Source organism: Centroberyx affinis, unplaced genomic scaffold, assembly GCF_046629955.1.
Source record: "Centroberyx affinis isolate AG114_WGS23_722 - 3 ecotype Tasmania unplaced genomic scaffold, CSIRO-AGI_Caff_v1 ptg004977l_1, whole genome shotgun sequence".
In the NCBI taxonomy this organism is placed as follows: Eukaryota; Metazoa; Chordata; class Actinopteri; order Beryciformes; family Berycidae; genus Centroberyx; species Centroberyx affinis.
Window position 1 is genome coordinate 59513 of NW_027282448.1, and position 27976 is coordinate 87488.

The following is a 27976-nucleotide window of genomic DNA, read 5'->3' on the forward strand; positions in this document are numbered from 1 at the left end:
AATTTTATTTATTTAGCACAAAAGAGTAATTCAAACAAAATATCCATAATGTATTCCAACATCATCCAGAGCATGTGCAAGGAAGACCAAAGAAAACCTGAGGGGCTTATGGAGTGTCTCCTTTAATAACAATCATACATAATTACAATATAGTGTAATGAAACCGAAAAAAAGTTGAGAAAGAACAAAACAATAGAAACAAATCAATAGGTAAAGTAATACTGTTAAATAAATAGGGGGAAAAGTAGAAAATAAGTCAAAGAAACCAAAAAGAAAAGGAAAAGCAGAGTAAAGGAATAAAGAGAGAAAACAAAAAAAAGGAAAAGATTAGTTAACATGAAGTAATTAATTATACCAAAAAAGAGACAGCAGTATGATCACCTCAATAAACATGATTATTGTGAAATAAATTCGATCTCACACCCAATCTGTTTAAAAAAGCTGTCAAAGAGATGAGGGGGGAGCTGATTGAAAAGTTTGTCTCCTCTAACATGAAGACTAAACTGAGACATGGATGTTCAACAAAAGTTGTCTCTTACATCTTGTATTGTAACTATGATTTTCTTCACTTCTTCTGAAGAAGCTATTGAACGTAGAGGGAAGCTGATGATGAATTGCTGTGAGGAGGAAGTTTACTTGAAAGATGCTGAGTACAGATCATTTCTTAAAGAGAGGTTAAGGTTAACGTTTTTGAAGGAGATAGATACGATTCAGCTTGGTAGGATGGGTGTTGGCCCAAATGACGTTGCAATAATTAATGTAAGGATAAATCATAGAGTAGTACAACATTTGAGTAGTTTTTTTTGGTCAAACAATAACAAACTTTACTTAAGATACCAGTATTTTTGGCAATTTTGGATGAAGAATGGCCTTTGATTCAGAGTAAAGTTTCCATCAGACTTACCCTCCTGTAGCCACCCTCCGCCCCAAAAGGGACTCCAATCTGGATCAGGTCTCCATTGAGGACCAGAGTGAAGCCTCTGGCAGCAGCGGTGGGCTGGTCCAGAAGTCGGCCCTCCACTCCCAGACTCATGGTCTGACTTTCGAACCCAGCTCCTTCCCCGACCAGAGGAGTCATGACCCGGGGAACGTCCCAGAGCAGCCGAGTCCCGTCAAAAGAACCCGAGTCTGAGATCAAACCAGCGGGACAGGAGTCATCTTCACTTCAGTCCTGTTCAGTTTTAGATTAATGAAGTCTACACATCATGTTTCTGTCAGGGAACCTACTGACTGTGCAGGCCATGGAAACGTCGATCGTAACCACCATCAGTTTCTGCTTGAAGAACAGCGACGCCTGGACGACCTCGACCGGGACCCCGCCCACCTGTTGGAGAACACACCGTTAGGGCAGGATACAGGTTCGCTATCATTTCATGCAAGGGCCCTGACCTCTGCACTCCTTCATTTTGGTTGCTAGGATTTTTTGGTGATCCAGGAAATGAAGCTGTTCTACTCTTTGTAAGTTGTGGATAAGCACAGCAGCATGTGCATTTATAATTTATCCAGAAATTCAACCAGAAATGAATCTTAGATCTCTTCACTACAGTAGCAGAGCGAGGGTAAATGGCTTTGTTCATTTGCAAGAGCCAAAAATGTCATGGTAAAATTTGTTTTTTCCACCTGGCTCTAGCACTTGTTTTTGGCATTTTTGCCTTTATTGGACAGATCAAAGCAGAGAGACAGGAAAGATCGGGGGGATGACATGCGACGAAGATCCTGGGCCGGATTCGAACCCAGGATGTTTACATGGTACCCGCCTTAGACCACCGATCCAACAGGACGTCCCAACTAGCACTTCATCAATATGAATGAATATTCTGTTGCTGTAGATCCACTGAGCAGGGGAATGACCTGCATGTTGTTTTGGAGCAGATACTCACCATCACCACCTCAGACTGAGGCTGTCTGTACGGAGAACGAAACACCACCCGGGTCGCCGTGGCCGTCAGGCTGTAGCCGAGTCTCTGGGCTTCACTGACGGACATGGCAGCTATCTGATCTCCGTTCTGCTGGAACATCAGCTGCCAGGCAGAGGAACCGGTCTTCTGAGCCTGCAGAGGGTTCAGGAGTCACACCGTCAGATCTCAGTATTTTAACAGCTGTCTTGTACAGTAGTCTTCTTTCTTTCTAAGGACTAGTGTGGATCCATATCAGGTTAGATTTGGTCTGGATTTGAAGTGTCGGTGTGGTTTTACCAGAGAGAAAGCAGCCTGCCAGGTGTGCCCGCCGCCTCCCTGCCGGCCTTCACAGGACCCGTCTCTGTTCACACTGACCTGTCAGAGCACAGAGGGGCTCCACATGTAACTGAGGTGGTCGCTTTGAACGGTTTCCTTCATCTGAATGTGTTCATCTAGTCAGTATTTTGTTCTGACCTCCATGTATTCCTCCTCACAGATGATCTCTCTGTGGTTCCAGGCTTTGGCTGGAGAGCAGGCAGTGGAAACAGGGTGGCTGTTCCACCGGCCGGCTGTATCAGTTATAATGATGTTTATGTTGAAGGTGAACACCTCGTCGTTCTGGGAAAACAGTCAGCAAGTAGTTCAGTGAAATCCTAAAATTAAACTTAGGGCTGGAAGCATATAAGGATTCTGGCTCTATACTGAAGTTTGGGCTGATTTTTTTGTGTTTTGGGCAGCAAAATGTATTTAAAATGTGCTCATGTTTGATTTGTATATTTAATCCAAATTTTGTGTATTTTGATAAATCAATTGAGCATCTTCTGATTCTGAGAAAGGTAATTGGCACATATGTTACCCTGTTGCATAATGAATTGCCTTTATGTTGTCAAGCATACAAAGTGAACAAGTATTGGTTTGAAGCTACCTGGTTTTGGGTGTAGCAGGAGTAGTAGGAGGCTCTGAAGGTGGTGTAGCCGTCCATCCTGAAGGTGCTGATGGTGTAGCCACAGCGGGACGCCAGCTGGTCGCTGATGGAGTGGATCCCACTTCCATCTGGATCAGGACAGATCATAGCTTTTAGTTCCAGATCACAAATATGGATCAGGATAGTTTTATGATCACCTCTCTTCAGTGGACAGCTGATGTAAGGAGGCTCAGGGTGTGATCTGATCCTGCTGCTTCTCTTTGGTCTGAACCAGAGTGGAAAAGTTGACTTTCTATCTGTATTTGGTTCATTCAGGTTCACACTGACCAATCACAAGCCAACCAGGGCTTGGAAACAAAAGTCACATGGCTCACAAGCAGCTTGTTGATTGGACAGAGTTGGACCCTCATCCTGTAGCTTTATCTAATATGGTGAAAATGAGCATCAGTCCAGGCACCAGACATTTTGTTCTGCTTGGCTTTCCAAGCTTGAGGAATCACATCCGTCTCCCTCTACCCATAATCCCTTTAGTTTTGCAGTGGTTTCCTGTAGTTGGTTGGGATTTTGTTTCAGGGGTCTCCAGAGTTGGAATGGTTGTTCTCACCTGGCAAATGAACCAAACTAAAGAAGGAAAATAAGCCGATCTGAACATGCTGGGTATGAACGCAGCCTTAGGATAATCTGTCTGAACAATGAACTGAATTAATTCCTTAAACCTTTCCTACAGAGTAGAGGAGACATCTGTTAGTTTCTACTGTCCTGAAGGCTGATGGGATTCCCTGCAGGACACTTTTAACTTGGAACATAGAGGGAACTGACTGTCACATTGGTTTTGTTCTGTTTAATTTGTCAAAATAAAAATAACCAGAGTCTCTGTATGGACTGGCATTGTGAGCTGAACCCACCTACAGCCTCAAACTGAGGTGGAGGTCCAGCTGAACCAACGTGGATCCACAGGTAGCGATCCCGACACTCTGATTGGATAACAGCTTTGGAGAAACCTGAGGAAACGTCAGAGGATGAAGCAACATATTTCTATTATCAAACTTCAAATGACAGTATAAAATATCTCACAAAACAAAAACCTAACCAGGAAAGTCAGAGTTCCTACGGTCATGGAGAAAGTAAAATCCTAAAATTTGAAAATTGTGATTTCCAGGCCTGAAAAAGTTCCAGTGATAAAGTTTTAATCATCTTCCAGAACAGAGTTTAGCAAACTCAGTAAAGACTCTTCATCAATATAAAGACTCTTCCTTCATCAATATAAAGACTCTTCATCAATATAAAGACTCTTCATCAATATAAAGACTCCTACCTTCCAGTTTAGCATCAGCCTTCACTCTCCCAGCCAACTCCCAGCAGATGAAGCAGAGTCTGGAAAGCACACTTGGGTCAGTTTACCTGTTCAGGTGAGGTTTACCTGTCCAGGTGAGGTTTACCTGTCCAGGTGAGGTTTACCTGTTCAGGTGAGGTTTACCTGTTCAGGTGAGGTTTACCTGTCCAGGTGAGGTTTACCTGTTCAGGTGAGGTTTACCTGTCCAGGTGAGGTTTACCTGTCCAGGTGAGGTTTACCTGTCCAGGTGAAGTTTACCTGTCCAGGTGAGGTTTACCTGTTCAGGTGAGGTTTAGTGACAGACGATACTGACAGTCAACTCACCCAATAAAAACACCCAGAGTCGCAGCCATGATGCAGCTGCAGAAAACATGCGACACGAACACCAAACTCTGTCTGTCTATCTGGCAGAAAAGCCTCACCGGCTCGCCCAGGTGACCTAATCACCTGGTCACAGGTTGTCATGGCAACAGAGGAGGAGGTCCAAGGTGAGGCTGATTGAGCCTGATTACACATGAAGCCTGAGCTGACTCAGAGTTACATACTGAAGGCCTTACTGTCATCAATATGTGATGATTCAGTGTGTTTATCTGTATCAGTGCAGCTGGCCTGTGTGACATCACTGTGTGACATCACTGTGTGACATCACTGTGTGACATCACTGAATAAAGTTCATATTTATAATATAGTTTCATGTTGTCAGTCAGCCTGAGCATGAGCATCAGTCTGAAATAAAATGTCAGGAGGTTTTACAACATTATAACACAGGTGACCGGGTTCAAACCCCCAACCTGTCTGTCTGTCTGTCTACCTACCTGTCTGTCTGTCTGTCTACCTACCTGTCTGTCTACCTGTCTGTCTGTCTGTCTGTCTAGCTACCTGTCTGTCTACCTGTCTGTCTGTCTGTCTACCTACCTGTCTACCTACCTGTCTGTCTACCTGTCTGTCTCTCTGCCTGTCTGTCTTCAGGTCCAGTTTAAAGCTACCTGTCTGTCTACCTGTCTGTCTGTCTTCAGGTCCAGTTTAAAGCTACCTGTCTGTCTACCTGTCTGTCTGTCCTCAGGTCCAGTTTAAAGCTACCTGTCTGTCCTCAGGCCCAGTTCAAAGCTACCTGTCTGTCTACCTGTCTGTCTGTCCTCAGGTCCAGTTTAAAGCTACCTGTCTGTCTACCTGTCTGTCTGTCCTCAGGTCCAGTTTAAAGCTACCTGTCTATCTACCTGTCTGTCTGTCCTCAGGTCCAATTTAAAGCTACCTGTCTGTCCTCAGGCCCAGTTCAAAGCTACCTGTCTGTCTACCTGTCTGTCTGTCCTCAGGTCCAGTTTAAAGCTACCTGTCTGTCTACCTGTCTGTCTGTCCTCAGGTCCAGTTTAAAGCTACCTGTCTGTCCTCAGGCCCAGTTCAAAGCTACCTGTCTGTCTACCTGTCTGTCTGTCCTCAGGTCCAGTTTAAAGCTACCTGTCTGTCTCTCTGTCTGTCTGTCCTCAGGTCCAGTCAAGGCTCCGCTCCTCGGCTCTGGTTTCCACACCAGCATTGGGAAAGAGTCTCGAGCGCTGACTCTGCAGAATGGTGAGGCTGGGGGGGGGGGGGGGGGCTTCATCATCATCTTCATCACGATAATCTGCTGCTCCAGTTTGTCTCAGACAGACAGACAGCTGAGCCAACAGAGTGAAGGAATGGATTCAGTCCAACAGTTTAACACAATATGTATTTATCTATATATGACCTGTCTCTCTCTCACACACACACACACACACACACACACACACACACACACACACACACACTCTTACAGTGTATATGTGTGTGTGAACAGGGAAGCGTCAGATCCATCACCTGGGCAGCCAGCTGCAGCTGAACCAGCACTGTCTGGACACCGCCTTCAACTTCTTCAAGATGGTGGTCAGCAAACATCTGACCCGCGGCCGCAAGATGGCACACGTCATCGCCGCCTGTCTGTACCTGGTCTGCCGCACCGAGGGGACGCCACGTATCCTAGCAACCTGTGTGTGTGTGTGTGTGTGTGTGTGTGTGTGTGTGTGTGTGTGTGTGTGTGTGTGTGTGTGTGTGTGTGTGTGTGTGTGTGTGTCGTGACCAGATCTCAGCAGAAAGTCAGTTACAGTCGGTGTTTGTTCTGTTCTGTTGTGATAACTCTAAGGTTTGTACTGAAGTCTGAGTTCTGATTGGATAAATGAAGCCTCTGACTCTCTGGTAGGGCTGAACAATTAATCAAAATTTTATCGAAATCTCAATATGTCCTACTGCAATTTTCAAATCACAGGAGGAGCAATATTTGTTAAAGGTGAAATGTGTCAAAATAACATTTTAAAGTAAATATCGTGGTGCTGCAGAGATGTCCTGGCCTACACATCATATTCTACAGACTGAAGAAAACATCTTTGTTTGGTACAGATCCCCGCAAAAATCACACCATAATCATTTTAATACGTTTTTCAATGAAAATGAGAATAATGATGTAAAAATTATCATTCCCTCTAATATCGCAAATCATATCGCAATTGCACTATCAGTCAAAATAATCACAATTAGATATTTTTTCAAACTCGTTCAGCCCTACTCTGTGGTGTCGTTCAGTTTGTCAGCCTGAGCCCGGTGAGGTCTTCACTCTGTTTTCAACTTTAAAAACAAACTGCTGCACTAACAGAACATCGTGTTGAGCAGCAGGCGGCTTTCAGGCCGGAGAGTGAGTTCAGAAAAAAGACTGATTGGTATTGATCAATAACTCTACTGATCCCAGGTGTATTATGGTCATTTTGTGCTACGAGGCAGAAAAACCTGAGATAGTTATTTCCTGAAAAACAACTTTCAATCTGAAAAGCATTAAATGTGATTGTGGCAGCAGTGGATCAGCCTCCAGAAGGACTGCTGGTTCTCTGCTGGTTCTCTGCTGGTTCTCTGCTGGTTCTCTGCCGGTTCTCTGTCGGTTCTCTGCTGGTTCTCCTGAACTTCCTCCAGACATGCTGCTGGACCTGAGTGACCTTCTGCAGGTAGGAAACAGCAAGTTTCTCTTCAACTACAAAGCGTTCTGCTGTCAGAAAGTGTTCTGATCTCCAGGCTGTACAGGATGGAGCTCAGAAAAACAAACAAACAAACAAACCCTCTGAATACAGAAGGGTCAGTGATCTTTGGGCCTAACAGGACTAACAGACCGGGGTCAGTGAGTTGAGTTAAGCGGAGTTAATTTAAGTTGAGTTGATTTAAGTTGAGTAAAGTACGGAGCGGAGCTGCTGAGTCAGTCATGGGTTTAGGGTTAACCCAGAACCCAGAGGATCTCCTCAGGTTTAGGGTTAACCCAGAACCCAGAGGATCTCCTCAGGTTTAGGGTTAACCCAGAACCCAGAGAATCTCCTCAGGTTTAGGGTTAACCCAGAACCCAGAGGATCTCCTCAGGTGAACGTCTACATCACTGTTCTGTTAGTTCTGTTCTGTTCTGTATGTTCTCCTGTCCAGATGTTCTGCTTTCTGTTCTCAGGTGAACGTCTACATCCTGGGGAAGACGTTCCTCCTCCTGGCCCGGGAGCTCTGCATCAACGCTCCGGCTATCGGTAAAATAAACAAACAAACAAACAAACTTTATTTCACTGATTTAAACTTTGCAGCAGGTCAGATCTCCATCAGGCTCCGCTCTCCTCTGCCTTCACCAGACTGAGGTTGGTCACCGATATTTTAGCAGCTTTGAAACGTTGTCTGTTACATTATGGGCTGGTGTGTATCTGGGCGGGGCCTAGCTGCTCTCTGTCAGCCTATCAGAGCAGAGACTGCAGTCTGCAGGGATTTCTATTGGACCAAACAGTCTGTGGTTTGGGAGTTCTGGCCAAGTTCTGTCCGGAGCCAAGTGGAGCCTGGAGGACAGGGCAGATCAACGGTACCTCATAGAACCTCCATCAGTAGAACCCAGACAGAGCTCAGCAGAACCCAGTAGAACCCAGACAGAGCTCAGCAGAACCCAGTAGAACTCAGCTTGTTTGGGAGAACATTTTCAGAACAGTGTTATTATTCATAAGTCAAATTATTTAAATTCCTTCCTGCCTGTTAGTCTCATCCTCCAACAAGAGAATTCAATCTGTTAGACACAAAGAGCAGAACCTGTTTCTGCCTCCTGCCGGTTCAGAAAACTGAGGTTAGACCGGTTCTAACTGTTGGACCTCATCAAGGTTCACTAAGATACTCCAATCTCACCGTCTTGTCAGGTTTTCTACCAACTGATCAATACTGAAATATCAGTTAATTACAGACATGAAAACACAGAGTTTCATCATGTTTCCAGTTTCCATCCCATAACCTGACCGGACCTCAGACCGGACCTCAGACCGGACCTCAGACCGGACCTCAGTCCGGACCTCAGTGTGAAGTGCAGAATAACTGGCAACACGTTCAGTTTCAGTCACTAAAACTTTATGTTCAGCTTTTCCTCTGAGCTGCACAGCAAAGACCAGACAGCATCAAGCTAAAACCATCAGCCTCCAGTTACGTTAGCGACCGTCTCTCTAAACATCAGACTGTGTGACATCACAGCTTAAATCTCCATAAATTAATCTGCAGCACATTCCTTCAGTCACACCCGGCCACAGAGACGCTCTGTTTCCATCTGGTCAGCCGCTCCTGTCAGGCGCCGGTCCGGTTCAGCCGTAGAAGACCAGCTCGGGGATCTGCCCCCCCTGCACCCCCGTCCCGTTGGTACTGTCCGAGGAACACTGGAACTGGAAGGTCACTTTCCCGCACTGCACCTCGGTCATCCCCTCCTGGCCGAAGTAGCTCAGCTCGTTTCCGTCCAGAACGGCGCTGACGGTGTAGAAAGCGTCCTGCTCCACCTGGACCGGGTGCTCGAACCAGACCGAGAAGGTCCCGCTGGAGCCGTCCGACAGGAACTCGGTGAGGTTCTGCGCCAGCGTGGTTCCCTGCCTCTTCAGTTCTATCTTCACGCCGTACTCCGCCTTCCCGCCGCTCGACCCGTACAGACCGAGCCCGGCCACGAAGATCCGCCTGTCCACCGCGAACTGGATGCTGTCGCAGCGCCCCCTGTAGCGCCACTGGTTGCTGCGGTAGGCCGAGGACTGGAAGCGGCGGCACCTCTGCGGCGCCAGGCCGGCCCGCCGCACCAGAGGGAAGTCCAGTCCGGGTTTGTCGGCGGCCGTGAACCACAGGAAGACGTCGTGAGTCTCTTCCGGCGTCAGGACGTCCGACTGCGCCGCCCCGTCCGCGAACTCCTCCAGCGTCATGGCGGGGATCCGGACCAGGTACAGAGCCTTCCCCAGCGCCGCCCGCCGGTTCCGGGCCGTGACCGCCAGGCCCCGCCTCCGGCACTCGGCCGCCGCCCAGTCCAGCGCCGCCCGGAAGACCGCCGCCTCGCGGGCGTTGAGGGTTTCTCTCCTCAGGATGATCTCCAGCGTCGGCGGGTCGATCTCACGGAAGCCCTCGGCCCGCAGGGCGAGCTCGGCCTGGGCGTCGATCACCTCCCAGCAGCGCTGAGTCAGCTCCGGCTCCTCGAACAGCCGGCTCTGGGACAGAAGCACGCAGGCGTTCTTGGCCTCCAGACTCGTCTCCAGGAAGTTCACGCAGGCTTTGGCCAGCGCAGGAACGATGTACTTCTTAGCGGCGTACAGCGTGGCGAGCACCGTGTCCGCCTCCAGCTCGATCTCATCGCTGTACATGTACCTGGAACAGAAACTGAGATTTAGAAACACAATATACTGCTTTTTTAAGATTTATTTTAGGCTTTATTTGACAGAGACGGTGTGAGAGAGAGACAGGAAGGTGAGAGAGAGAGAGAGACAGGAAGGTGAGAGAGAGAGAGAGAGAGAGAGACAGGAAGGTGAGAGAGAGAGAGAGCCGGGTCGCTGCAGGAAGGACCGAGCCTCACAGACAGAACCCCAGAATACACAGCTCAGCAGTCTGTCATTACTCTGCATCTACCTGAGGCAGAATACACATTATACTAAGTGGAATACAGAAAACTCACCGGTACCAACATTATGAACACCATGAACCAACATAATTTTGTTCATGTGTGTTTTGGTAAAACCTTTCCCCGCTGCCTGCGCTGCTTCTTAGAAAAACTACAATATAAAGTCTTTTCTGTCAGTGAGTTTGATTCGGAGCTAAAGCAGCAGGAGCTCAGCTGAACCCGATAAGGACGAGTCAGCTGAAAACGACCCGGCACCAAAACCTTCTGTGTGGCTGTTTGGCTCATTTCGGCTTCAGGAAACAAGATGCAGAATAAAGCAACAACAGCAACAGCAATTTGTTTCATCACTTGCGATATAAACATCTCATCAAACACGGCGAGCGGCAAAGAAAAAAGAGGCAGCCGACACAAATTTAATTTAATTTTAATTTTTTACGCATTAATTTTTAGTTTGACCTGCAGCAGAGGGAAGTGTGATGTTTATGAACCAGGGAAAAAGTGATCGTTTCATTCTTCGATCTCTGAGGAGCACAGCTGCTGCAGCCGGACCGGTTCGGTCCGCTACAGCGGGACCAGGGCCCGGTCCGTCCAGACTTACTTCAGCAGGATCAGGAAGGCAGCCGGCTCGACGTCTGGGATGTGGATCTCCGACCGTCCTTCTGCCAAGTCTCCGTAGAACATGGCTCCGAACACAGAGCTGCCGACCGCCAGGACGTACTGCGGAGAAGAAGAGAAGAAGAAGAGCTGAGGTTCGGTTCGCCGCGGCTCACCCCGAGGCTGCTGGGTAAAAACAGGGCGGAGCCGGCTCACCTTGTGGGCCGGGACTCTCTGCGTCTCTCCTGGAGGACCGACCAGGAAGTGAACGTCAGCCATGTGCTCGTTGTTGAACATCAAGGCATTCCTGCAGCAGAAACACCAGTCAGACCAGATCAGGACCAGATCAGGACCAGATCAGGTCCGATCCGGATCAAAACTCTGACGCTGCAGCCGGACCATGATCTGGATCTGGAGCAGCTTGTTGTTTTAGACCAGAAAATCACATGTGGCTCTGGAGATATTTGATCCAGGAGCTGGAGTTTATTCCATGGAGATATATTTAATTCCAGTAGATTTCACTCCATTAAGTTATATTTTATTAATTATTCAGAGGTGGATTTTACTCTATACATGTTCCTCCATAAGGAGTTATTCAGAGTTATATTTTCCTCATTAGATATATTTTCCTCTTAAAGAGCCATGCAGACATATTTTACTCAGTACACTGTGTGTTCCTCTATAAGGAGTTAGAGTTATCTGTATGTTCCTCAGAGGTTCCTCTATAAGGAGTTAGAGTTATCTGTATGTTCCTCAGAGGTTCCTCTATAAGGAGTTAGAGTTATCTGTATGTTCCTCAGAGGTTCCTCTATAAGGAGTTAGAGTTATCTGTATGTTCCTCAGAGGTTCCTCTATAAGGAGTTAGAGTTATCTGTATGTTCCTCAGAGGTTTATTGTTTATTAAATGGATTCCCATCAGCTGACGCCTTGGGGACCGCTAGTCTTCCTGAGCTCCACAAAAAGGACAGAAGACATAAAACATACAATACATAACATAACATACAGTTAAATGGTACAATCAGATACTTAGTGTATAGTATCAGTACAAACAATACACATTATATTTGGTCAAATACAATTGGTTCCAGTCATATGGTCAGTGGTCCAAACTGTGCCTTTAATAGTTTTTTGAATGAGTTTGTCTGTGAGTTCCAAGACTTTACTGAGCGGTAAACTGAGTTTGAGGAGGTTTGGTATCAGGTGACCTGAGCTGGTGGTCCTGGTGTAAGGGTTATGTCTGTTTCTTGTGTTTAGCACTTGGTTAAAGAAATATTCAGGTGTCTGATTAAATAAATTTCTGAAGAACATGAGGAGGCTATAGTGGAGTTTCATTTCAACAGAGAACCAGGACAGGCGACTGTGCGTATAAGCTGTATGTGCATGTTGAGCAATGGAGCCGATCTGGCAGATTTTGAACTAGTTGTAGTTTATTTATGTTTTTCTTAGCTGCTGCTGACCGTATAACTGAACAATATGCAGGTGACAAAAGACCAAGGACAGATAATAGAGGATGTTAAATAAGTTGAGCACTTTCTAATCATTGCTATGCCTCTATAAGGAGTTAGAGTTAGCTGTGTGTTCCTCTGAGGTTCCTCGGAGGTTCCTCACAGCTCCTACCTCTCTCTGAGTGTCGGGTGTGTCGACTGCCAGCTGCTGGGTTCTACGTTGTTGTTGTTGAGGTTCTGCTGTGTGTTGGTTCTGTGCGGCTCCGGCTCCGGTTCCTCCGGCTGGACGAAGCTCTTCTTTCCGGCGCTCAGCGCCTCGTTGCCGTCGGGGATGTCGGTGTTGGTGCTGATGCTGGCAGGGAGAAGTTCTGCAGCCATGTTCTCCACAGAGTCCGGACCTCACAGCATGCTGGCGGCTCACAGCGCCCCCTGCTGGACCAAACACCCACAGCCGGGTCACAGCTGATTTTAAAGCACTTTAAACCAGATTACTTCAGAGGAATTAAACCAGATGCCCATAAATCCACAGCAAATATCTGAAAAGCCGAATCTACCCCCGGTCTGTCTGTCTGTGGGCCTGCAGAGGAACTGGAACCGGACTGCTGCGGTCTGGGTCTGAAGCTGCTGCAGTCCGGATCAGATCAGCAGAGTCAGATCCAGATCACAGCAGTTTATATGAACTAAACGAACAGGAACTTGGTTTCATGTTTTATTTCTCCCGGACAGCCTGTCGGTCTCCTGCAGCACAGACGATATAAATCAGCTGTTGTTGTTGTGCACGAGCAGCTTCTTCTTCTTCTTCTTCTTCTTCTGCTCTAACATTACAGCAGACTGTCGCTGCTCCGCTTCACATCTAACCAACACGAAACAACTGAAGCATTTACAGTTTGTGCGATCCGTACAAACTGTTCAATCGATCAGGAGGTTTGTGTCTCCGCCGGATCGATCCTCCACACACACACACACACACACACACACACACACACACACACACACACACACACACACACACACACACACACACACACACACGAACAGTGACAGAAAGAGCGTGTTTACCTCAGTGAGAGTCGGAGCAGCAGATCGTCGGGCTGTTGAACACAGACAGGTTTGTGTTTGTGTCGCTGGAAGCCATTTTACCTCCTGCTTCACCCTGCACATCCGGGACCCGGCTGCTCCGGCAGGGGGCGACAGGGCGCGAGGCACGGGCACGGCGCGCGCGAGGCACGGGCACGGCGCGCGCGAGTCACAGAGCGAGACAGAGCGAGGCACCCGGGAGGATAAACATAATGTTATTATAAATATATATTCATAATAAAGATCAAGGTCGGCGAGACAGACTGCTGAGGCTGGAGGGACGATATATATCTTATTAATATATATTCATAATAATATATTCATAATAATATATATTCATAATAATATATATTCATAATAATATATATTCATAATAACCAGCATGGAGGATATAATCATAATGATGATGATGGATAGCTGAAGTCTTTGGGGTCTATTTTTGTTTTTGTTTGTTTTGTGTTGTATATTATTGTTTTTTATGGCATTTTTAAATGTATGCATGGTCGTATGTGTGTATGGTTGTATTTTGTAAATCTTATGTTTGAGTATGAATGAATGGGTGCATGTGTGTATATAGATATGTATAGTTTTACATGTTTATGATGTATAATCATGTATAGATATATTTCTATTTTTATTAATGTAAATTCTGCTTCTATTCAGTTGTTAACTGTGAGCATGAATACTAATAAAGTCAATAATATATATGAATAATAACCAGCATGGAGGATATATATCATATATTGATAAACATATCCATAATCAACATAAACATATATTCTGTACAAACATATGTTCATAATAAACATCTACTAGATGTTCTTATATGATATATTATATTATGTCATATTCTATATAAACATCTAGTCCATATAAATATATATTCTATATAAACAGAGTAAAACTCTTGTGTATAAACACATTGGGAATAAGAACCGCTGAAACTTTCTGACTTTAGAACTTAGAACTTCATTTACTTCCAGGGTTCTAATGTGTTTTTATTTCACTTTAACACTGTGACACTGAGCAGCTTGTAGTTCAGACCGTTTAAATGTTATTATTATAATTATTATAATTATTATTATTATTATTATTATTATTATTTTTACATTCAGTCTGACTTGAGGATTTATTACAGCTGGATGTAGGATTCACATCTTCATGATGATGATTTGATTTAATGAAATCACAAAGTTCTGTTTCTGTTGACTGAAAGATTTCAGCTTCAGACAGAAGATCTGTCGGTGTGGAAAAGTTATGGTTCCACCTCAGGTTCTCGGTTCCTCTTGGGTTCCTCGGGTCAGGTTCTCGGTTCTCCCCTGCAGATCCCTGCCTGTACATCCCTCGGTTCGCCCACATGTTGGAGTTTGGGGAGAAGACTCATGCCATGACGGCTCTCAGGCTGCTGCAGAGGATGAAGAGGGACTGGATGCACACCGGCCGCCGGCCCTCTGGACTCTGTGGAGCCGGTACTGCTGTTACCATAGCAACCACAACAACACTGCTGGGAACCAAATTAATGGTGATATCATAGATCATCTCTCCTCTCCTCCTCTCCTCTCCTCCTCCTCCTCTCCTCCCCTCTCTCCTCCTCTCCTCCTCTCCTCCTCCCCTCTCCTCCTCCTCCTCCCCTCTCTCCTCCTCTCCTCCTCCCCTCTCTCCTCCTCCTCTCCTCTCCTATTCTCCTCCTCCTCTCCTATTCCTCCCCTCTCTCCTCCTCCTCTCCTCCTCTCCTATTCTCCTCCTCCTCCCCTCTCCTCCTCCTCTCCTCCTCCTCTCCTCCTCTCCTATTCTCCTCCTATTCTCCTCCTCTCTCCTCCTCCTCTCTCCTCTCTCTCCCTCCTCCTCTCCTATTCTCCTCCTCCTCTCCTATTCCTCCCCTCTCTCCTCCTCTCCCTCTCCTCCTCCTTCTCCTATTCTCCTCCTCCTCTCCCTCTCCTCCTCTCCTCCTCCCCTCTCCTCCTCCTCCCCTCTCCTCTCTCCTCCTCTCCTATTCCTCCTCCTCCTCTCCTCTCCTCCTCCCTCCCCTCTCTCCTCCTCCCCTCTCCTCCTCCTCTCCTCTCCTATTCTCCTCCCCTCTCCTCCTCTCCTCCTCTCCTCCTCCAGCTCTCCTGGTAGCAGCCAGGATGCATGAGTTCCGTCGTACGGTGAAGGATGTGATCGGTGTGGTGAAGGTTTGCCAGGCGACTCTGAGGAAGAGGTGAGAGCTGTAACCTTCCTGTCTCCCTGTCAGCTGATTGGCTGAGGATGTGCTCCTGTCAGCTGATTGGCTGAGGATGTGCTCCTGTCAGCTGATTGGCTGAGGATGTGCTCCTGTCAGCTGATTGGCTGAGGATGTGCTCCTGTCAGCTAATTGGCTGAGGATGTGCTTCTGTCAGCTGATTGGCTGAGGATGTGCTCCTGTCAGCTGATTGGCTGAGGATGTCCTCCTGTCAGCTGATAACTGTAGATAACAGTAGGCTACAGTTAATAACAGTTAATAACAGTTAATAACAGTAGATAACAGTAGATAACAGTAGGTTACAGTTAATAACAGTAGATAACAGTAGATAACAGTCGGCTACAGTTAATAACAGTTAATAACAGTTAATAACAGTAGATAACAGTAGGCTACAGTTAATAACAGTTAATAACAGTAGATAACAGTAGATAACAGTAGAAAACAGTAGGCTACAGTTAATTACAGTAGATAACAGTAGATAACAGTAGGTTACAGTAGATAACAGTAGATAACAGTAGATAACAGTAGGTTACAGTTAATTACAGTAGATAACAGTAGATAACAGTAGGTTACAGTTAATAACAGTAGATAACAGTAGAAAACAGTAGGCTACAGTTAATTACAGTAGATAACAGTAGATAACAGTAGGTTACAGTTAATAACAGTAGATAACAGTAGATAACAGTAGGTTACAGTTAATAACAGTAGATAACAGTAGAAAACAGTAGGCTACAGTTAATAACAGTTAATAACAGTAGATAACAGTAGATAGCAGTAGAAAACAGTAGGCTACAGTTAATAACAGTTAATAACAGTAGATAACAGTAGAAAACAGTAGGCTACAGTTAATAACAGTAGATAATAGTAGGCTACAGTTAATAACAGTAGATAACAGTAGATGACAGTATGTTACAGTAGATGACAGTAGATGACAGTAGATGACAGTAGGTAACAGTAGATGACAGTAGATGACAGTAGGTTACAGTAGATGACAGTAGATGACAGTAGGTTACAGTAGATGACAGTAGATGACAGTAGGTTACAGTAGATGACAGTAGGTTACAGTAGATGACAGTAGATGACAGTATGTTACAGTAGATGACAGTAGATGACAGTAGATGACAGTGGGTTACAGTAGATGACAGTATGTTACAGTAGATGACAGTAGATGACAGTAGGTTACAGTAGATGACAGTAGGTTACAGTAGATGACAGTAGGTTACAGTAGATGACAGTAGGTTACAGTAGGTTACAGTAGATGACAGTAGGTTACAGTAGATGACAGTAGGTTACAGTAGGTTACAGTAGATGACAGTAGGTTACAGTAGGTTACAGTAGATGACAGTAGATGACAGTAGGTTACAGTAGATGACAGTAGATGACAGCGTCTTGCCCTTTGCTGTTCAGGTTAACAGAGTTCGAGGACACGCCCACCAGTCAGCTGACCATCGATGAGTTCATGCGGGTCGACCTGGAGCAGGAGTGCGACCCGCCCTCCTTCACCGCCGGACAGCACAAGGCCAAGATGCAGCAGGTAGCTCTCTCTCCATTGGCTGCTGACATCATCACTGACGCCACTGTAAACCAATCATTTTCCTTCTCATTTTTCCCGCCCACTGCAGCTGGAGCAGGAGCTGGCCAGGAAGCTGGACGAGGTGGAAGGTCGGTTCCTATTTCACCATGAGGAACCATGTAGGACACTGCTAAGGACACTAGAGGAACCATTTAGGATACTGCTAAGGACACTAGAAGAACCATTTCGGATACTGCTAAGGAAACTAGAGGAATCATTTAGGACACTATGAAGGACATTAGAGGAATCATGTAGGACACTGCTAAGGACACTAGAGGGATCATTTAGGACACTGCTAAGGACACTAGAGGAATCATTTAGGACACTATGAAGGACACTAGAGGAATCATGTAGGACACTGCTAAGGACACTAGAGGGATCATGTAGGACACTGCTAAGGACACTAGAGGAATAATTTAGGACACTGCTAAGGACACTAGAGGGATCATTTAGGACACTGCTAAGGACACTAGAGGAATCATGTAGGACACCGCTAAGGACACTAGAGGGATCATTTAGGACACTGCTAAGGACACTAGAGGAATCATTTAGGACACTATGAAGGACACTAGAGGAACCATGTAGGACACTGCTAAGGACACTAGAGGGATCATGTAGGACACTGCTAAGGACACTAGAGGAATCATTTAGGACACTGCTAAGGACACTAGAGGGATCATTTAGGACATTGCTAAGGACACTAGAGGAATCATTTAGGACACTGCTAAGGACACTAGAGGAATCATTTAGGACACTATGAAGGACACTAGAGGAATCATGTAGGACACTGCTAAGGACACTAGAGGGATCATTTAGGACACTGCTAAGGACACTAGAGGAATCATTTAGGACACTATGAAGGACACTAGAGGAATCATGTAGGACACTGCTAAGGACACTAGAGGAATCATTTAGGACACTATGAAGGACACTAGAGGAATCATGTAGGACACTGCTAAGGACACTAGAGGGATCATGTAGGACACTGCTAAGGACAATAGAGGGATCATTTAGGACACTGCTAAGGACACTAGAGGAATCATTTAGGACACTGCTAAGGACACTAGATGAATCATTTAGGACACTATGAAGGACACTACAACATAAGGATGCTCCTTCCTAGTTTCAGACAGTAAAAGGTCATAGAGCCATCTGCCTTTCCTTCAGACAGGTGAAAGGAGTTTGATTCAGTGTCATTTCATTGATTGCAGAACTATAAAGACACACATCCATTCATTTAAAATGATGAAATATATAAATAAAATCTTATTAAAATGTTTCTTCCTGGTCTGTCAGGAGAGATCAGCTGCTACAGAGACGAGATCGAGACGGAGTTGGAAAACAGCCGACCCAAACTGAAAGGAATCTACGCCGCCTACGCCAAAGAAATAGGTCTGTACTCTGTCTGGTCTGGACCGGGTCTGGTCTGGTCTGGACCGGGGTTCGAACCTACAGCATTACATCCACAGGCTCCCAACCCAGAACATCATGTTGGCAACCCCCGGGCCTTAAAGGGCCAGTTTAGCAACAACAAAACTGTCCTCAGTTTCCCAATGAGGACAACAAACCTCATTTCTACCTCCTTATTTAGTTTGTCCAAAAGTTGCAAGAAACTGACCGGACAGAGTAAAGAGCTTCAACACTTCAACAAGAAGAGTTGAAAACAGCTGCTTTGGTGTCTGTAGGGTCTGTAGAGTTCTGTGGGTTCTGTAGAGGTCTGTAGGGTCTGTAGAGGTCTGTAGGGTCTGTAAAGGTCTGTAGGGTCTGTAGAGGTTTGTTGAGTTTTGTAGAGGTCTGTGGGGTCTGTAGATTTCTGTAGGGTCTCTAGAGTTCTATAGAGGTATGTAGGGTCTGTAGAGTTCTGTAGGGTCTGCAGGGTCTGTAGGGTATGTAGAGTTCTGTAGAGTTCTTTAGAGTTCTGTAGAGGTCTTTAGAGTTCTGTAGAGTTCTTTAGGGTTCTGTAGAGGTCTTTAGAGTTCTATAGGGTCTGTAGAGGTCTGTAGAGTTCTGTAGGGTCTGTAGTGTTCTCTAGAGGCCTGTAGAGGTCTGCAGGGTATGTAGAGTTCTGTAGGGTCTGTAGAGGTCTGTAGAGTTCTGTAGGGTCTGTAGTGTTCTCTAGAGGTCTGTAGAGGTCTTTAGAGTTCTATAGGGTCTGTAGAGGTCTGCAGGGTCTGTAGAGTTCTGTAGGGTCTGTAGAGTTCTGTAGAGTTCTGTAGAGTTCTGTAGGGTCTGTGGAGGTCTGTAGAGTTCTGTAGGGCCTGTAGAGTTCTGTAAAGTTATGTAGGGCCTGTAGAGGTCTGTAGGGTCTGTAGAGGTCTGCAGGGTCTGTAGAGTTCTGTAGAGTTCTGTAGGGCCTGTAGAGGTCTGTAGAGGTCTGTAGAGGTCTGTAGCGGTCTGTAGAGTTCTGTAGAGTTCTGTAGGGCCTGTAGAGGTCTGTAGCGGTCTGTAGAGGTCTGTAGCAGTCTGTAGCAGTCTGTAGCGGTCTGTAGCGGTCTGTAGAGGTCTGTAGAGGTCTGTAGCGGTCTGTAGACATGGAGGTGCCCTTTTCTTCATCCAAAGACAAATGGTCATTAGTGTGAACTTGATGAGATTCTGAGCGGTCATGAGCTCCACCTCTCATGACATCACATGCCAATCAGATGCTGGCTTAGTGGGAAACTCAGGTGTTGACCTTTAACCTCTGTTTTCAGACCCCCAGGAGGACGAGGCACTGTCCTCGACCTCTGACCCCGTGGAGCTGGAGGGAGAGGATGCGGAGCTTCAGGCCGCCGCCCAGCACCTGACCCAGGACTTCCTCTGTCAGGTGATCCAGGAGGAAGAGGGCAAGAAGCCGGATGCCGCGTCGGGGGCGGAGGCGGAGGGAGCAGAGACTCGCCGCCAACCCGCTCCTCTGGCCTCCATCCTGGGGAAGCTGCCCAGCGCCGCCAGCCTGGACCTCCAGCAGACCTTCCACACCTTCCAGCAGTCTGCAGCAGACGACAAGGAGGCTGGTGAGAACACATACACACTCATGTTAACCCCATGCAGACGGTCCAGACCTTCTAGGAGTCCGTGACAGACGAGATGGAGGCTGGTATCCATAGAGGTCCACATCCCCTTAATTAACTCTAGCTTCTAGAAACAGTCTGTTTTCTGGCCCTCGTCTAATTTAGATTTATTTTTTTATTCATTGCTTGTGTTTTTATCTATATTGTAAAGCACTTTGTAGCTCTGTTTTGGTAAATGCTGCCAGACCGAGAACAACAACCAGGAAGAAAAGAACAAATCAAACAACACTGAACTCTGTTGGGAAATGTAACCAGACCTTTATCCTCTGTAGTGGGAGTTGTGGGTTTCACACTGCTGGGTTTGTCTGCAGATGAGCAGCCAGAGAGCGGAGAGTTGGACTTGGATGGTATTGATGACCAGGAGATTAATAAGGTTGGTTCACAGCAGGGGCTTAAACACACACTTCATGTTTTTAATGAATCTGGACTGCAGCTGCTCTGCCTTCTCTCCTGCAGTACATCCTGAATGAGAACGAGGTTCAGATCAAAACCGCACTGTGGATGAAGCAGAATGAAGAATATCTGAGAGAGCAGAAAGGTCAGAAGAAGTTTCACATCTGAACCTTCAGATCAGAGAGTTAGACTGTCAGTCCTGTTAAACTGATCTGCTCCTGTCTCATATGATGCAGCTTGACTACATATTTATGGAAGAATTGATCAGTACTAGTCCTTAACCTGTGATCTGTCATCCTACCTGTCTGTGTGTCTGTCTGTCTCTGTGTGTCTGTCTGTCTGTCTGTCTGTGTGTCTGTCTGTGTGTCTGTGTGTCTGTCTGTCTGTCTGTCTGTCTGTCTGTCTGTCTGTCTGTCTGTCTGCCTGTTTTCTGTTTTTAGAAAAAGAAGAAAGGATAACTAAAGAGAAAGAGCAGGGGACCTATAAAGAGAAGGTGAGTGCATAGTGAGGTCTGTGTGTGTGTGTGTGTGTGTGTGTGTGTGTGTGTGTGTGTGTGTGTGTGTGTGTGTGTGTGTGTAGCACAGTGTTCCTCAAACAGGATCTTCCCAGATGGTCCGTGATCTAGCCTCGATTTATTTTGTGGTCTTTGGGAGGTTGACCTCTTCCTGACCTTTTTCAGCCCAAAAAGTCCAACAAGAAGCGAGAGCCCATCCAGGCGTCGACGGCGGGCGAGGCCATCGAGAAGATGCTGGAGCAGAAGAGGATTTCCAGTAAGATCAACTACGACGTCCTGAGGGACCTGAACAGCCGGGGGGGCAGCGGCAGCAGCAGTCCTACCAGGCCGACCTCCGACCCCCCCGCCGGACGCAAAAGACTGAACCGGCGCAAGAAGACCAACAAGACCAACCAGGACCTGGCAGCCACCGCCAGCATCATGGGCAAGAGGTGGGAAGAGAACGACTGTAGCTCTCTGTTTGGTTTGGTTTATCTTCCAACTCAGGTCAGTTAGGATGAGAAACTGCAACTACAGCAACACATCAACACATCAACTACATCAACATATCAACTACATCAACACATCAACTACATCAACACATCAACACAGCAACTACATCAACACAACTACATCAACTACATCAACTACATCAACACATCAACTACATCAACACATCAACTACATCAACTACATCAACACATCAACTACAGCAACACATCAACTACAGCAACACATCAACTACATCAACACATCAACTACAGCAACACATCAACTACATCAACACATCAACACATCAACTACATCAACTACATCAACACATCAATACATCTACTACAGCAACACATCAACACAGCAACTACATCAACTACATCAACACATCAATATATCTACTACATCAACTACAGCAACACATCAATATATCTACTACATCAACTACATCAACACATCAATACATCTACTACAGCAACACATCAACTACATCAACACATCAACTACATCAACACATCAACTACATCAACTACATCAACACATCAACTACATCAACACATCAATACATCTACTACAGCAACACATCAACTACATCAACACATCAACTACATCAACTACATCAACACATCAATACATCTACTACATCAACTACAGCAACACATCACCTACATCAACTACATCAACACATCAACACATCAACTACATCAACTACATCAACACATCAACTACATCAACACATCAACACATCAACTACATCAACTACATCAACACATCAATACATCTACTACAGCAACACATCAACTACATCAACACATCAACTACATCAACTACATCAACACATCAACTACATCAACTACATCAACACATCAACTACATCAACTACAGCAACACATCAACTACATCAACACATCAACTACATCAACACATCAATACATCAACTACAGCAACACATCAACACATCAAAACATCAATACATCAACTATAGCAACACATCAACACATCAACTACAGCAACACATCAACACATCAACTACATCAACACATCAACACATCAATACATCTACTACAGCAACACATCAACACAGCAACTACATCAACACATCAATACATCTACTACAGCAACACATCAAGACAGCAACTACATCAACACAACTACATCAACTACATCACTGTCAGGTGTTAGGGTTAGAGCTAACAGTATACTGAAGCAGTGTGTTAATACAGAGTGTTAATACAGTGTTAATACAGTGTTAATTACAGAGTGTTAATACAGTGTTAATACAGTGTTAATACAGAGTGTTAATACAGAGTGTTAGTACAGAGTGTTAATACAGAGTGTTAATACAGAGTGTTAGTACAGTGTTAATACAGTGTTAATACAGTGTTAATACAGTGTGTTAATACAGAGTGTTAATACAGAGTGTTAATACAGTGTTAATACAGAGTGTTAGTACAGTGTTAATACAGTGTTAATACAGAGTGTTAATACAGTGTAATACAGAGTGTTAATACAGAGTGTTAATACAGAGTGTTAATACAGTGTTAATACAGAGTGTTAGTACAGTGTTAATACAGTGTTAATACAGAGTGTTAATACAGTGTTAATACAGAGTGTTAGTACAGTGTTAATACAGTGTTAGTACAGAGTGTTAATACAGAGTGTTAATACAGTGTTAATACAGAGTGTTAGTACAGTGTTAATACAGAGTGTTAATACAGAGTGTTAGTAGAGTGTTAATACAGAGTGTTAATACAGAGTGTTAGTACAGTGTTAATACAGAGTGTTAATACAGTGTTAATACAGAGTTTTAGTACAGTGTTAATACAGAGTGTTAATACAGTGTTAATACAGTGTTAATACAGAGTGTTAGTACAGTGTTAATACAGAGTGTTAATACAGAGTGTTAATATAGAGTGTTAGTACAGTGTTAATACAGAGTGTTAATACAGAGTGTTAATACAGAGTGTTAATACAGAGTGTTAATATAGAGTGTTAGTACAGTGTTAATACAGTGTTAATACAGAGTGTTAATACAGAGTGTTAATACAGAGTGTTAATATAGTGTTAATACAGAGTGTTATTACAGTGTTAATACAGAGTGTTAGTACAGTGTTAATACAGAGTGTTAATACAGTGTTACTATAGAGTGTTAATACAGGGTGTTAATACAGTGTTAATACAGTGTTAGTACAGAGTGTTAATACAAAGTGTTAATACAGTGTTAATACAGAGTGTTAATACAGAGTGTTAATACAGTGTTAATACAGCGTTAATACAGAGTGTTAATACAGAGTGTTAATAGTGTTAATACAGAGTGTTAGTACAGTGTTAATACAGTGTTAGTACAGTGTTAATACAGAGTGTTAATACAGTGTTAGTACAGTGTTAATACAGAGTGTTAGTACAGTGTTAATACAGAGTGTTATTACAGTGTTAATACAGAGTGTTAGTACAGTGTTAATACAGTGTTAATACAGAGTGTTAATACAGAGTGTTAATACAGTGTTAGTACAGAGTGTTAATACAGGGTGTTAATACAGTGTTAGTACAGAGTGTTAATACAAAGTGTTAATACAGTGTTAATACAGAGTGTTAATACAGAGTGTTAATACAGCGTTAATACAGGGTGTTAATACAAAGTGTTAATACAGTGTTAATACAGAGTGTTAATACAAAGTGTTAATACAGTGTTAATACAGAGTGTTAATACAGAGTGTTAATACAGAGTGTTAATACAGCGTTAATACAGAGTGTTAATACAGAGTGTTAATAGTGTTAATACAGAGTGTTAGTACAGTGTTAATACAGTGTTAGTACAGTGTTAATACAGAGTGTTAGTACAGTGTTAGTACAGAGTGTTAATACAGGGTGTTAATACAGTGTTAGTACAGAGTGTTAATACAAAGTGTTAATACAGTGTTAATACAGGGTGTTAATACAAAGTGTTAATACAGCGTTAATACAGGGTGTTAATACAAAGTGTTAATACAGCGTTAATACAGAGTGTTAATACAAAGTGTTAATACAGCGTTAATACAGAGTGTTAATACAAAGTGTTAATACAGCGTTAATACAGAGTGTTAATACAAAGTGTTAATACAGTGTTAATACAGGGTGTTAATACAAAGTGTTAATACAGTGTTAATACAGAGTGTTAATACAAAGTGTTAATACAGTGTTAATACAGAGTGTTAATACAAAGTGTTAATACAGTGTTAATACAGAGTGTTAATACAAAGTGTTAATACAGCGTTAATACAGAGTGTTAATACAGCGTAGTGATACAGTGACTGAACACTATGTCGACAGTAGTATTAACCAGTAACTTTGTACAGACTTGATTGGTGTGTATCATGTGACTTTATCAACCTTCTTTCAGGCTCCGCCCACTCATATCCTCCACACCAAAGAAGAAGAGAGCAACTTCCAAGGTGAGCTAACTCCTGAAGAAGAAGAATCCAGATTAGATCCAACATGATGAACTGAGACAGAGAAGAAGAAAATAAACAAAGGAAAGAAGAGAGAGAGAGAGAGAATCAAATCAGTACTGACTCTCTCTCTCTCTCTCTGTCTATCTCTCTCTTGATATATATTGTGCAGTAAACAGATATATATAGTGCAGTAAACAAATATATATTGTGCAGTAAACAGATATATATAGTGCAGTAAACAAGAATATATTGTGCAGTAAAAGATATATATAGTGCAGTAAACAAATATATATTGTGCAGTAAACAGATATATATAGTGCAGTAAACAGATATATGTAGTGCAGTAAACAGATATATATATAGTGCAGTAAACAGATATATAGTGCAGTAAACAGATATATATGTAGTGCAGTAAACAGATATATATATATAGTGCAGTAAACAGATATATAGTGCAGTAAACAGATATATATATAGTGCAGTAAACAGATATATATAGTGCAGTAAACAGATATATATTGTGCAGTAAACATATATATAGTGCAGTAAACAAATATATATAGTGCAGTAAACAGATATATATTGTGCAGTAAACAGATATATATAGTGCAGTAAACAGATATATATTGTGCAGTAAACAGATATATATATAGTGCAGTAAACAGATATATAGTGCAGTAAACAAATATATAGTGCAGTAAACAAATATATATAGTGCAGTAAACAGATATATATTGTGCAGTAAACAGATATATATTGTGCAGTAAACAGATATATATATAGTGCAGTAAACAGATATATAGTGCAGTAAACATATATATAGTGCAGTAAACAAATATATATAGTGCAGTAAACAGATATATATTGTGCAGTAAACATATATATATAGTGCAGTAAACAGATATATAGTGCAGTAAACAAATATATAGTGCAGTAAACAAATATATATAGTGCAGTAAACAGATATATATTGTGCAGTAAACAGATATATAGTGCAGTAAACAGATATATATAGTGCAGTAAACAGATATATAATGCAGTAAACAGATATATAGTGCAGTAAACAGATATATTGTGCAGTAAACAGATATATATAGTGCAGTAAACCGATATATATAGTGCAGTAAACAGATATATTGTGCAGTAAACAGATATATATAGTGCAGTAAACATATATATAGTGCGGTAAACATATATATAGTGCAGTAAACAGATATATATAGTGCAGTAAACCGATATATATAGTGCAGTAAACAGATATATTGTGCAGTAAACAGATATATTGTGCAGTAAACATATATAGTGCAGTAAACAGATATATTTTGCAGTAAACATATATATATAGTGCAGTAAACAGATATATAGTACAGTAAACAGATATATATAGTGCAGTAAACAGATATATATAGTGCAGTAAACAGATATATTGTGCAGTAAACATATATAGTGCAGTAAAGATATATTTTGCAGTAAACATATATATATAGTGCAGTAAACAGATATATTGTGCAGTAAACAGATATATTGTGCAGTAAACAGATCTATATAGTGCAGTAAACAGATCTATATAGTGCAGTAAACAGATATATATAGTGCAGTAAACAGATATATAGTGCAGTAAACAGATATATATAGTGCAGTAAACAGATATATATAGTGCAGTAAACAGATATATAGTGCAGTAAACAGATATATTGTGCAGTAAACAGATATATATAGTGCAGTAAACATATATATAGTGCAGTAAACAGATCTATATAGTGCAGTAAACAGATATATATAGTGCAGTAAACAGATATATAGTGCAGTAAACAGATATATTGTGCAGTAAACAGATATATATAGTGCAGTAAACATATATATAGTGCAGTAAACAGATATATATAGTGCAGTAAACAGATATATATAGTGCAGTAAACAGATATATTGTGCAGTAAACAGATATATATAGTGCAGTAAACAGATATATTGTGCAGTAAACAGATATATATAGTGCAGTAAACAGATATATATAGTGCAGTAAACAGATATATATAGTGCAGTAAACAGATATATATAGTGCAGTAAACAGATATATATTGTAGTTACAGAATCTGGTTCAGTTCAGCAGGTTGATTCTGGTTTTGTTGGTGATTTGGAACTTCCTGTTTCCTCCTGCAGGCAGAAATCAGCGTCACCGCAGCGACGGCTCCCGCTGAACCGGCCCCGCCCCCCGAACCCCAAGCTCCGCCCCCCGCCACCCCCGCCCCGGGACCGGCCACGGTGGAGGACGGGCCCGTGGTGTACGAGGAGGAGGAGGAGGAAGTGGAGGAGGAGGTGGAGGAGGAGCAGTGTGTCAGCGCTCTGCAGCTCATAGGAGCAAGTGGTGAGAGGAGCGCACACTCACACACACACACACACACACACACACACACTCACACTCTCACACACACTCACACACACACACACACACACACTCACACTCTCACACACACACACACACACACACTCACACACACACTCACACTCTCACACACACTCACACACACACACACACACACACTCACACTCTCACACACACACACACACACACACACACACACTCACACGCACACTCACACACACACACACACACACACACACACACACACACACATTGTGATATTTTGTCGCCCGCCTGGCCTCTTCATCAGAATGAGCAAATGACACCAAAAGGTCGTTTAGAAGAAACAGCAGCAGACGTCTCATTGGTTGATTAGGCGGGACTCCAGACTGCTGATTGGTTAAAAACAGCAGTAAGAGCTGCTCTGCGTTCAGCCCTGAGAAAACATAACAAAGTGTTTATTTAAAGGGAAACGTGGTGCTGAACTTCCTGTTGTGTTACCCAAGAGATGCAGCTACGGCAGCTGAGAAGGACATTCTTCTCTGCGTTCTTTTCCAAGAATGTTCTGAGCCTGATGACATCGGTTTAAATCCGTGTTTAATACGACAAAACACACTCGATGTTCCAGTCACTTCCCTCTCCGTCCAGAACAGCAGAGAACATCCTAATGGACTGAAGGGGTTTGTGGAAACCGGTTCCTAATTATAGTGATCCAACATTTGCCTCATTTGCATTTCAGGATGACAAGGCAAACATTTCAGGTGAAGGA

General features: G+C 43.6%; 2 protein-coding genes across 3 annotated transcripts in view; one reads left to right on the forward strand and one right to left on the reverse strand.

Annotated features, from left to right (window-relative positions):
- brf1b (BRF1 general transcription factor IIIB subunit b) overlaps positions 1–27210 on the forward strand; it is a gene marked incomplete at its 3' end in the record, with an annotated part of 36719 nt that extends 9509 nt beyond the window's left edge. Inside the window, exons 3-18 of the mRNA XM_071545601.1 lie at positions 5642–5722; positions 5970–6143; positions 7130–7161; positions 7647–7719; positions 14521–14664; positions 15302–15395; positions 16824–16950; positions 17039–17078; positions 18286–18381; positions 19680–19979; positions 20348–20409; positions 20493–20574; positions 20870–20922; positions 21109–21374; positions 24794–24845; positions 27006–27210. Of these exons, the coding sequence (XP_071401702.1) occupies positions 5642–5722; positions 5970–6143; positions 7130–7161; positions 7647–7719; positions 14521–14664; positions 15302–15395; positions 16824–16950; positions 17039–17078; positions 18286–18381; positions 19680–19979; positions 20348–20409; positions 20493–20574; positions 20870–20922; positions 21109–21374; positions 24794–24845; positions 27006–27210 (1881 nt within the window). The remainder of the gene's footprint in view (positions 1–5641; positions 5723–5969; positions 6144–7129; positions 7162–7646; positions 7720–14520; positions 14665–15301; positions 15396–16823; positions 16951–17038; positions 17079–18285; positions 18382–19679; positions 19980–20347; positions 20410–20492; positions 20575–20869; positions 20923–21108; positions 21375–24793; positions 24846–27005) is intronic.
- LOC139666394 (BTB/POZ domain-containing protein 6-B-like) lies at positions 8553–13286 on the reverse strand. 2 transcript variants are annotated; one of them, XM_071545597.1, is made up of 5 exons: positions 13178–13286; positions 12291–12547; positions 10890–10980; positions 10678–10796; positions 8553–9829 (listed from the first exon to the last, which is right to left on the reverse strand). In XM_071545597.1, exons 2-5 carry the CDS (start codon positions 12494–12496, stop codon positions 8797–8799), a joined length of 1449 nt encoding a protein of 482 aa, XP_071401698.1. In that variant the 5' UTR covers positions 12497–12547; positions 13178–13286; the 3' UTR covers positions 8553–8796. The 2 variants fall into 2 exon arrangements, with proteins under 2 accessions (XP_071401698.1, XP_071401699.1); XM_071545598.1 differs by having other exon boundaries at positions 12291–12550; positions 13178–13259.
- Positions 27211–27976: the final 766 nt, after the last annotated feature.

Bases quoted from the DNA above. Each gene is read 5' to 3' on its own strand.
- LOC139666394 (XM_071545597.1), bottom strand. From the start codon at position 12,496: ATGGCTGCAGAACTTCTCCCTGCCAGCATCAGCACCAACACCGACATC. The intron at 10,797-10,889 runs GTGAGCCGGCTC...TCTTCTCCGCAG, and splicing joins AGAGAGTCCCGGCCCACAAG to TACGTCCTGGCGGTCGGCAG. The intron at 9,830-10,677 runs GTAAGTCTGGAC...TTTCTGTTCCAG, and splicing joins GCCTTCCTGATCCTGCTGAA to GTACATGTACAGCGATGAGA.